Here is a 12,229-nt window from a genome sequence, read left to right as displayed (position 1 = left end):
CATCAAGAAACAAAGAGAAGACAAAAGGAAATGGTTAAACCATGAGATATTTGCCACCCATGGGATACTTAAAAAGAAAAAACTTAATGAATTATTTATTGCAGACTATGTAAAGTGTAAGAAGTGTTTATGAAGATTTTTTAAACATCCTTAAGTGAGAAGAAAAAAGGCAAGATAAACACAATGAAATTAAGCCTAATTTAACCCTTGGATATTGGTTAACAAGTGGAGAGGTGTAAAATGACAAATACCCTATTAAAATGCTGGGTATTTATAAATGTTAAAACTTAGGTCAATCTGTTACTGAGCTTGAAATCTCTTACTCTTTTCTCTCTATAAAATATCTAAATTGTATTTGAATAAATAATGAAATCATTATTTTGTTTATGCAAAACACAAAGTTCACACAATACACAGCAAACACCATGTAGCGCAACATACTTTTGACATCAATTTTTTTTTATTAACGCTTGAAAAAGCAAAACCGAGTCTTTGAACAAACCACTAAGCCTTCCTAATGTACACTTTTGAGTCTGAAATAATGTCCCAGAATAACCAATGCAATTACAATATCAGTAAATAGAGATACTGTACTGTACCGATATAGGTGTCAAAACCAGAGCAACAAGGCATCACCCACACATACTAAGATACAGTACCTATACACAAATTAAATAGAATTCTTCTTTATTATGTCCAGATATGAACTCTTCACCATATAGTAGAGATAATTATTTTTTCATTATTTTAGCTTAATTTCAAAAGGCTTTATGGTCAGATTTAATGATTAGCCAACTAACAAGTGAAAGACACATTGTTTCACTTAATAGTCTTGTGGACTAGACTATAAAGACTGAGCGGGTCCAAGTGACCAGAAAATTGATTAGGAAAATCCGCTCATGTCTTCCACATCACAAAATACACGCGACATTCACATACATATGAAAACCCTAATGATCCCTTAATAAGTAAAGAGCTCCACAAGATCTACAACAAGCTTCAACCTTAATGTTACTCCTTAATTCAAAAGTACTTACGCTACTCACCTGTGCTCATAATTTGAGCTTACACCTCATCTTTACAAGGTTTAGGGTCTTGCAGCTACCAGGTGTTGAGCTCCAACCAACCAACGTTCCCTAAAGTCGCAGAAGTCTCCACCGACTTGTGTATAGTATATCAACAGAACGTGTTAATATCAAACGAAATTCAGAGACTTCATTATAGTGCTTGCTGTTATTTTTGTAGCAGCTCTTGTGGCTTCATCTTGGTTTAAACATGCAGTCAAAAAGCTCGAGTAATATTTACATAAATAGCCTAATCAATGTGTCATGGCCTACACTTGTTTTTTAAATTCTCACCATTGCTCCTAGTCAACCTATCAAAATAGCTTCCAAGTCGGGGGTGAGACGACTATCAGGAAGATCTTCAATGGCAATAAGTAAAGCTTTTATATTGAACCTATTTATAATTGCTTAATACTGTAAATGGTAGAATACATCAGTTCTTCCATGTAAATAGTGCTTCACAAGCAAACAAAGAAAAAGAATATAAAAAATCCATGATGTTATAGATAAAATAAAGGAAATATAGTTGAGCAAGTAGATCAAACCTGCAGTATCCTACCTCACTTATATCCATTCCCACATCATCATAATTAGTGCCAGGATCAGCATTTTTGCGAGTCTGAAAGAAAACAAAAACTGCAAAGCCTTATTTAACAAAAAAAAAAGTATAAAACTAGTATTAGAAAGTAATAACTATTACAGCTCTTGAGAGCATGATCAACTCAAGAGGTTGGTCATGTACAAAAAAACTATATAAATATATATACAGTAGTATCAATGTGTATGGACAATGATAAGCAATATACAAGATGCAGGGAACACACCATTCTACAAGAGGATAAATCTGGAAGGACGAGCTCCTTTCCACCAATTTTCTTACTCAGAATGCAGCGATCTCCTAGGGCTGCAGCAATGCGGGATTTCTGCATCCAAAAAGCAATACAGTACTGTACCACAGTAATCTAATACCAGGGCATACCCATTAATTACATGCAATGCCTGTAGCCACTACTCATGTTAACCTTTAAAATGTTATTTAAATTCTTAAATGTTAAAATTTGGAATACAACCTGAACTTCAGGTTTAGGGTTGAATAGTCGAGATAACAAACATGGGCATGAGAGAGTGTTAGGCATTATGTAAGGATCATCTACACTATCAACACATTCAGATACCACCATATTCTCACAATGTTTTGATCCTAGTAAACAGGCGAGGTTTGTAAGAATATTGCCGTACCAGTGCTCCACAGCCATCTTAACTATAATATACTGGCAGAATCTAGGTCAAAAATATTGCAAGCATAAACTTAAATTTTTTAAATTTAAATTTTGCCCCGAGGGGCGAGTTTATTGGGTAGCACCACTCATCTTGTGAGTGGACATACCGCCATAGCAGAATGTACAACACTCCCCAATAGGAAGAAAACCCGCTGGGTTGTTCATCCTGTCTGCAAGCATAAACTAAAACCAAATATTACTCAAAGTGACCCAACTCTAAAAACTAACCTTAATACAACTCGTTCTCGCACTTTCTTACAGTCAATATTGACTTATTTAATAAGTGCCTATGTGACATACTAATTTATTGTGAATATTTTAGTTTACCTTGAAAAGCTTCATAGAAAACACCGACCTTGCCTAACCTTCTTAGTATGTTAATATAAGCATCTTATTGCTTCGTAATTACAATTATTACTTAACCTATACCAATTACGAAGCAATAAGATGCTTATCTTAACATACCAAGGTGGTTAGGTAAGGTCGGTGTTTTCTATGAAGCTTTTCAAGGTAAACTAAAATATTCACAATAAATTAGTATGTCACATATGCACGTATTTAATAAGTCAATATTGACTATACGAAAGTGCGACAACGGGTTGCTTAATATGGTACTTGGGTTAAGATACGCTAATGACAGCATGAGTTTCAAGCCAAACCCTGACAGAACCTGTTCTCCAAGCTGCACCAAGACAATAATCATCATCCTAGCTTGCTTTATCAGTGATATACTAGGGATGGAAGACAGCAAAAACTATTGCCAATTGTCTAATCACATTGCCCAAAACTAGAATAAAACGCTAAAATAAATTCAAATAGGAATGTAATGAAATGCTCTTCTTAGACAACCTCAAAAGCTTACTGGTGCAATGGTTCTAGTTAGAGACATCTATTAAACTACCATCACTCTGGATGTGTACAGGTCTACCAAACACTAGGACCAGAATTTAGTGTGCTCATCAGAGAGAGAGAGAGGAGCATGGGGACCCCTGACATTCTTACCAAGCTCATGCTTACTTTGATGAAGGCCTTTCAATCGTATAGAGAGGAGATTGACCCCTAGGTGTAGTATGCACCAAATCCCTCACAACTATGCTCTTATCCTCCACTGTTAATGGCTCACAGCCCTCCACATTTCTTGTTTTGGAATGCCCATTCACTACTGTGGAAGATGCAAGTTCTTTCTGCTAATAGTATTTTTCTGTGAAACCTGCCTCACCGCAATCTTGTTCTTCGCAGTCCTGGTTATGTCGTCCATCAAAAGGATTACCTTGGTAAATAAGGTGGGGGCCTCGCCCTCCTGGTGCAGGATAGCATCCAATGCATGGATATGTGGCTCCATCCATTTCCAGACACCTGAAATTCTTTGCAGAATACAACCCAGGCCTTTTTATTACTCAATGAGAAACTGACACACTACTTCCACCCTTATATGGTGATGGGATACTTCAATGTATGCCACTCATTTGTGGCCATCCCTTTCTTGATGTAGCCATAACCAAACAGGCAGAACCCTTTTCTGCACTCTCCTATCCTCCCCTACACTTGAAATAACAAATCTATCACCTGGAGATGACATCACCAGGTCATCGTCTATATTTCATTTGTGCCTCGGTGGAGGTCCTTTTATGTTGGCAGCAGAATCCACAATCTGCTACATGGGATGTGACCATCTGCACATCCTTTTTCACTATGATGACATTCATACTCCTCTGCCACCTTTAACCCACCCTCGTTGTCTATATTGTTTGTCAGGTGGCAGGGTTATGATGCTGACCTAGCCTCATTTCAGTTACTGGTCGACCTTGACTCAGATGACACTGCCAATCGCTCACCATTCCTCTCCAGTCTTAAGAGACATCACCTCCGGCATTCCTAGAGGCAGCCCTGCTTTTTGCTCTGCTGGATGGATGCGTGCACAATGAGACATTGAAACAAGAGTTTGGAATACATGGCAAAAGCTCCATAACTGGAGGCAGTGAAGGCCAACAAGTGATTATCTGTAATTTAAGCAATTGATCCTCCAGTCAAAGCATGTTATTTAGGCGGAGCAATGTTTCTAGCTTTGCTTTGACAGCCCCATTGCCGGTGTCTGGATATTAATCAGATGACTGTGGGATACATACTATGCACCTGTCTTCCCTATCCTCAATCCACTTTATGTATAAGGGTGTCCCAGATTAATAGGGCTCATGGATGTTTTTGTCAGCCTATTTCTGCAGTTTTCTGCCCCTTTGGGGTTAACCGGGGCTTCCTGCATCTCTCCAAATTTTAAGTCGACACCGATCCCAGTTCTTTAGGGTTCCCCTTTATCTTCCTAGGACATTCAGTATTTAACAACAGTTGGTATGCCAGCCTCTTTCCAAAGATATGGAAGCAAGCCTTCCTGCCTTTTTTTAAACCAGGCAAGGATGAGACATTACTGTCCTCTTATTGCCCCATTAGCATCCTTCATGCTTAGGAAAGGTCTTAGTACATCATTGCTTCTCCTGACAGCTGGAATCTTTGTAACTATCCCAATCATGTATAGTTTCTACTCAGGCTGAGGACTGAACTCAGTAATGAAGATTGTTCTCTCCACCTCATGAATTCCATCCAGGAGGCAGATCGACTCGTAGGCCATCTTGCAGACTGCCATTCTCTTTCCCCAAATAGGCCATATGCTCCCAGTTTGCCCAACTGGGACTACGTAGCACTCCACTGTTGGCTACGGAGCTTCCTGGAAACAAATGTACCGAACCTTTATTGGGTGGGATCAGTCCCAGGGTACCACAGGATTCCATCCGAGTTCGACACATACTATTGTCTTAATCTTTGAGGTCCCATCTCATTCTCGAACCAATACACTTGCACATGAATGAGAATGACGTAAGCTTGGTCTGCTTTAGCCAGTCCCTCCTGGAGATGCAGGCCTGCCTACAGGTGGCAGTAAATGCTTTCTCAACTTGGGTATATTATAGAGCCCTCACCGAATATCAGTGTTTGGAGTCATCCTCTGCCCCCTGGTCACCTCACACCAAAGTTTTGATATTCTATTTTTTTATTTATTTATATACACAAGAGTTCTTACATTCTTGTGCAGCCACTAGCACGCGTAGCATTTCGGACAGGTCCTTAATCCTATGTTCCCCTGAATACAACCCAACCAATTCGTTTAACAACCAGGTACCCATTTTACTGTTGGGTTAAACAGAGGCTACAATTATGGATTTGTACCCAGTAAATCCTCCCTGGCAAGGATACAAACCCAGGACAAAGTGGTCGCGAAACGCCAGGCAAGTGTCTTACCACTACGCCACAGGGACTGCTAATTCTCAAAATGAACTACAGTGACACCTTGGCTTACGAATGCCCCTCTTACAAGCTTTTCGGGTTACGAGCCCAATTTCTTCGGAAAATTTGAATCGGGTTACGAGCTTTGCCTCGAGAAACGAGTTTGTTGATATGCGTGTAGCCGACCTAGCGCGTGGTGGCATGGCAATCACGCCTCAGTTTACCAGTGGCTCCCACCTAGTGACAATCGCGCCCGATTCTTTGTAAAGAATTTCAGTATTTTTCGGATGTGGGGGTTTTTGAACAATTAATTTACAATGGTGATGGGACACTTGTGCCATCACTAGCAAATGCTACAAGGTTCTGTTTTAAATATAAGTGATCAAACCCATGATAATTGAGACAGCTCAATAGATGCCTAGCAATAGTTGCTCCTTTCTGATCAGGTAGTTCAATTAGATCTAAGAACACAAAATGGGGATTACCTTCCTTATTACTTTTACATTTCAAGTAAACTATCAAGGTTGTTTTAATGCTCAGGCTTGTTGACTCATCGACGAGAACATAAATTTTGCCATTTATTTGCTCGATATGCTGGCAAATTTTCTTTTTCATATTAATGGCCATGTGATTAATTATCTGTGGCACTACCTTGAGGTTACCTTGAGATGGTTTCGGGGCATAGCATCCCTGCAGCCCGGTCCTCGACCAGGCCTCCTCGTTGCTGGACTGGTCAACCAGGCTTTTGGACGCAGCTGCTCGCAGGTTGATGTATTAGTCACAGCCTGGTTGATCAGGTATCCTTTGGAGGTGCTTATCAAGTTCTCTCTTGAACACTGTGAGGGGTTGGCCAGTTATGCCCCGCATGTGTAGTGGAAGGGTGATGAACAGTCTTGGGCCTCTGATGTTGATAGTTCTCTCTCAGAGAACCTACTAGTGGGAATGCAATTCCATTTCAATGTCAACACCATTTTGCTTTTGTAGTTCCAGTAAGCTAAAGTGATCAGAGTATGGTCTGTCATCGAGCTAAATAAAATGGAGAACGCAAAATTGAACAAGTTGTCTTTAGATGTGAAGCATTCATGGCATCACACAATTTTCCATCTTTTTTTCCCCATCTTTCCATAAATTTTTAATAGCGAAGAGCATCTTCACTAACTACATTTGAACACACAAAGCAACAGTGAGAGCTTTCAATACTGACTGTACTTTATGATCAACAATTTTTTCTCTGAGAGACTTCAAGCCTGTACTTCGATCTGCCCCATAATATAATATTTGGTACATTTGCCATGCTTTTGATAGTCTTAAACAGTCACTCAGTATTTCACACGACAGAACTACCCCAAAAAGCACTAAATTATGTAAAGTTGTGTGTAGCAATTTTGTTGTTTTACCTGCTTAGTATTTAATACTATAATATACTTTTGTATGAATAAAGAATACCTGTCTAATGAACTACTGTTAAAGACATGAACATTATCGTTGAATATTCGTATCCAAAGTAGTACAGTCCCCGTGGCGAAGTGGTAACACACTCGCCTGGTGTTTCACATGTGCTTTGGCCTGGGTTCATATCCTGGCCTATCCTTAACTGTAGCCTCTGTTCACCAGCAGTGAATGGGTACCTGTTTGTTAAAAGATTTGGCGGGTCGTAGTCCAAGGAAAATTACGATTAAGGACTTGCCCGAAACGCAATACATGCTAGTGGCTGTACAAGAATGCAAGAACCCTTGTACAGTATATATAAAAAAATAAAAAAACGAAAACAAAAAATAGGTTGGCAACTCTGTCTCATACTGTTTGTCTTGCGTAAATGAACAAGAAGCGTTCACGTGCATCGGGTATTTTGTTTCCAGATTTGTACCAGTACAATTCAGTTAGTTTACTTTTTAAATATATACAAATTTAAATATTATTGAACCTTTAAAAAACAAAGAAATATCGTAACACTAACTTATTAGTGATGTAATACGAATATTTTCCTGCCACGATCAACCATCACCCACAAGCCATCATCTTCCTTTCCCCTCATACCCTCTCCTTTTTCCCATTCCACCATTCACTTGCAGAGGTGAATTGCACTTGCTTCGTATCATCCTTTGCAGATGACACAAAAATCAGTATGAAAATTACATCGGCTGAGGACATTGAAAAACTTCAAGCTGATATTAATAAAGTTTTCGACTGGGCATCAGAAAATAACATGATGTTTAACAGTGATAAATTCCAGGTACTCAGGTACGGTAAAAATGAGGACCTTAAACATAATACAGAGTACAAAACACAATCAAATGTATCCATAGTAGGAAAACAGCATGTAAAGGATTTGGGAATAATAATGTCTGACGACCTAACGTTTAGGAGCATAACCAAGCAAATATTGCAACAGCCAGAATAATGATAGGATGGATTATGAGAACTTTCAAATCCAGGGATTCCATCACAATGGTTGTACTCTTCAAGTCACTTGTGTTGTCCCGTCTTGAGTACTGCTCAGTACTCACTTCCCCTTCAGAGCAGGAGAGATTGCTGAAATAGAGGGAATACAGAGAACATATACAGCACGCATAGACGCAATAAAGCACCTAAATTATTGGGATCGTCTCAAAGCCCTCCAAATGTACTCATTAGAAAGAAGACGAGAGAGATATCAAATAATATACACCTGGAAGATACTGGAGGGCCAAGTACCAAATCTACACAGTAAAATAACAACGTACTGGAGTGAACGATATGCAAGAAAATGTAGAATAGAACCAGTGAAGAGCAGAGGTGCCATAGGCACAATCAGAGAACACTGTATAAACATCAGAGGTCCGCAGTTGTTCAACGTCCTCCCAGCAAGCATAAGAAATATTGCTGGAACAACCGTGGACATTTTCAAGAGGAAACTAGATCTATTCCTCCAAGGAGTGCCGGACCAACCGGGCTGTGGTGGGTATGTGGGCCTGCGGGCCGCTCCAAGCAACAGCCTAGTGGACCATGCTCTCACAAGTCAAGCCTGGCCTCGGGCCGGGCTTGGGGAGTAGAAGAACTCCCAGAACCCCATCAACCAGGTATCAACCAGGTGCCAGACTAGCGCTCCGGTGAACTCCGGTAACACTGCACCACTGGTTATGACATAACCAGTGGTTACGTCGTAACTTTTGGAGAAAGCTCGACACTGGGCAACAAAAATTGTTCCTGAACCGAGTCAATTCCCATACCAGGCACGGCCGAGGGCTAAAAAGCTAACTTCACTGCAAACGAGACATGATGGCTAATCTCATCAAAACTTAAATTATGAACAATTTGGAGAACATGATCAAGACAACTTCACCAAATGGTCAGATATAACACAGGCAAAGAGCAATAGATTTAAGCTCAACAAGCCATAATGTAGGACAGAAAATAGGAGATGCTCTTTCACCCACAGGGTTATAAAGCCATGGAACAGCTTACCCGCCAAAGGTGTAAAAGCCAAAACACCTGCAATTTAAGATCCAAATGAACAAAATCAACAGAACAAATGGGGGTACCCTTGACAAGACACCGGCTTCATGGCTTCGTCGAAGCCACTAGATACATAATGGATCTCAGGTAAATATGAACCAAAGAGTCAAGTCAAATATCTCAAACACTGACAACGGGGAAACTTGATCATAAGATTAAAACTGGGAATTGTTATAATAGACAAAGTATAAGAGCAATGTGGTATGCAAGGCAAATCTCTGGGCTTAAATTAACATAACCTAAGGCTACACGGAGGTGTGTCGACGTGTAAAGTCTAGGCTACACCAGCTAACAAGAGACCCCCGCCAAGTCTGACAGTCACCACAGTACCTGCCATCCCCGAGGGGCACCTACTGGACAACCCTGCCCTTCACTCCACCACATTTACGCTCTACGCAAACAGTAAAGTAACCAACTAACAATAGCCTTTACTAGGCAGTTGCGAGCAATGTTTAGGTGTAGACGACGGGTGGCGGGTGTCGTGGCCTAAACACTCACTTCTCCAACACTAAGCACTACACACACGTCATTATCTTCTACCTTATGCATTGGTGCTTCGTTCCCTGATTCGTCATCGCTTGAGTAAGACTGTAAGGCGTTCATTTTCAAGGTTGTAACAGGCAAGACGAATCCTCACACCCCGCCAAAATGGCTGACTCCTGGCGACTACGGTAATGTTGCTTTATTCAGTGGGACCGGTGCTCGCGCCTCTCCTCTTCCTTCCTGTATTTACAAACACTACAGCATTTTATTTTCACCACAACTCACACACTAAACTTGTTAAATCTGGCTGTTGAAAAATAAGAGAGAATTTATAATTTATATTTTCCAACTTTAAAAATTAGGGCTCTCGTTATAAAAATAATTCATTGTGTCGGGGGGACAGACAGCCAGGTTATTTATTTATTTATTTATTTATTTATATATATACAAGAAGGTAAATTGGATTTGTGAGGATACATAGCATGATGTTTACTTTCTTGTAAAGCCACTAGTACGCGCAGCGTTTCGGGCAGGTCCTTAGTCTAAGAAAATTTTAAGTATGTAAATACTTGCAAAATTTATAAAAAAATGATAACAGTTGCAAAGCAAGAAAAAAAATAAAAGATGAGAGAAAATTGTAGGTATATTAAGCACATAGGTAGCTCAGATTGATTGCAATGACAGCTTGAATGATAGTTTAACAAAAATTAATAGGTACAATACAGCTTATGGCTAGCACATAAAAGAAGACAGCAATGAACACAATGATAAAGTTGTTTGGGTTAAGTACATAAAGGTTGGGAGATTGGGTAACACTAGATACAGAGCAAATTTAAAGCTCAGTGTAGGAAACTACGAAGATGAAATTAGGTACTTTTTAGTTTTGTTTTTGAATGAGGCAAAAGTTGGACAGCTTTTCAACTCATCCTAATCCTTGCACAGAAGCCCTCCAGAATTTCTTTATTGAAGATCAGCATTGTTCCAAATGGATAACAAAAACTGGAACTCAACTCAGAATGTATCAGATTCATGATTTGTACCAAGAGAAACAACAACGGCACTTTCCTGCACCGTGGGAGGTTACACCCTTTCCAGTTTTAATCCCTCCCTTTCCACCCAAGAAGCAAATTAGAGATCAGCCCAAGCTTCGTCTTGAGGCAAAGCTCAACGCCTTAAGCCATATTGATGCTCTGTCCACAGAGCATTCTCTCTCTCAAATTATATATACTGATGGTTCCCTACACCGCACCACGGGTGCAGCTGGAAGTGCAGTTGTCCTGACAATGGGCGATGGCCTATACTTTGAGTGGGGAGTCCGTATAAACAACTGGGCCTCTACCCTTCAGACTGAACTATTTGCCTTGATCCTTGCACTGAAATGTGTACAAGTCTCAAAACTTGATACATTAATTGTAAGTGACTCCTTATCATCCTTAAATGCTCTCAACTCTTTAAGACATAACTGTAACATGCTCGTGTCCGAAGCTAGACACAAATACAACAAAATTATTAAGGATGGTAACAGAGTCCATTTCATGTGGTCTCCATCTCATGTTGGCCTCCGAATGCATGATAGAGCTGATAAGTTAGCCAAAGAATCTGCCTTTAAAGGAGCCGTTGAGTGTAACCTTGGATTGTCAATGAGCAATCTGAGAGCAGCTGTACACCGAGAGCTTCAACAAGATCTTGTAGATCTGAGGCAAAGTGAAATTGACACCAGTAATTCCATCTATCATCATACTATCATGCAAGAGGAGCCACACATCTATGGATCATCCAATAAAATCAGCAGACTTCTAGATGTTACTACTGCTCGGCTTAGACTCGGTTACAAGTATCTCTGGGAATTCTCATTATCTGCTGATGTAGACCTGACCAAATGTAAACTGTGTCAACAAAATTATTCGCACACCCTCCGTCACTATGTGATGGAGTGCGAAAAGATACGTGAATTTAGAGACAATTCTATAACCAATGTTCCAGCGATGTGTCAATATTTCATTCAAAATGATCTGCTACCAGAAATTTTAGCCAAATATCCCCAGTTTGCTAACTGTAGGTAGTAACTAAGTGATTGTAACCTATCCACCGCTGCCCACTGGATGGGGGGCGGTGTGCAGGACAAACATATAAATTTTGACACTAGCTCTCCACATATGTCAGTTGCTTAATTTAGAACCTGTACTTGAGGTCGATCTCGAACCCATTGTTGATGTGATGACTTATATTGAATTTTGTAACTAGCTCATCAAGATTGTAACTTGCTTAGCTAAATGAATTGTGGGGTTCAGTCCCTGAGCCCATTATGTGCCTCTGTAACCCTTTCCACTACCGCCCACAGGATGGGTATGGGGTGCATAATAAATGAACTAAACTAACTAACTAACTTTTCAATTCATTAGTTCAAGTATGTTTATTGAAATAAGCAATAAATACATCTCAAAGGGATAGAGTAGCTTAGGCTATTTCTACCCCCCTCTACTTCAAGTCCCTCAAGGGGCGCACAAATTCAGTGAGTACAAATAGACAAATAACATTACAAGAATCCCATTTAACATTGCAGGTTAATATAGTAAGTACAGCATATAATTGTTACATTCTTGGGGCAAAATTCTTGTAGCTCCTAAGTATACT

The 12,229-nt window shown here is 39.9% G+C and overlaps 1 protein-coding gene across 9 annotated transcripts in view; it reads right to left on the bottom strand.

The window, feature by feature from the left end:
• LOC123746798 (arginine/serine-rich coiled-coil protein 2) overlaps window positions 1-9,812 on the bottom strand; it is a 119,674-nt gene extending 109,862 nt beyond the window's left edge. For 3 of the 9 annotated variants that reach the window (XM_045728573.2, XM_069321672.1, XM_069321674.1), the window contains exons 1-2: window positions 9,653-9,812; window positions 1,624-1,683 (exon numbers count right to left, since the gene is read on the bottom strand). In XM_045728573.2, the coding sequence (XP_045584529.1) occupies window positions 1,624-1,683; window positions 9,653-9,715 (123 nt within the window). In that variant the 5' untranslated portion in view covers window positions 9,716-9,812. Of the gene's footprint in view, window positions 1-1,046; window positions 1,162-1,623; window positions 1,684-1,888; window positions 1,988-9,532; window positions 9,624-9,652 lie in introns of those variants that run through there. The other 6 variants (XM_045728583.2, XM_045728607.2, XM_045728563.2 and 3 more) reach the window with 5 other exon arrangements.
• Window positions 9,813-12,229: the final 2,417 nt, after the last annotated feature.

Source organism: Procambarus clarkii, chromosome 10 (assembly GCF_040958095.1).
Source record: "Procambarus clarkii isolate CNS0578487 chromosome 10, FALCON_Pclarkii_2.0, whole genome shotgun sequence".
Taxonomy (NCBI): Eukaryota; Metazoa; Arthropoda; class Malacostraca; order Decapoda; family Cambaridae; genus Procambarus; species Procambarus clarkii.
The sequence above is the reverse complement of the archived record's forward strand: the minus strand, read 5'-3'. Positions and strand labels throughout refer to the sequence as shown.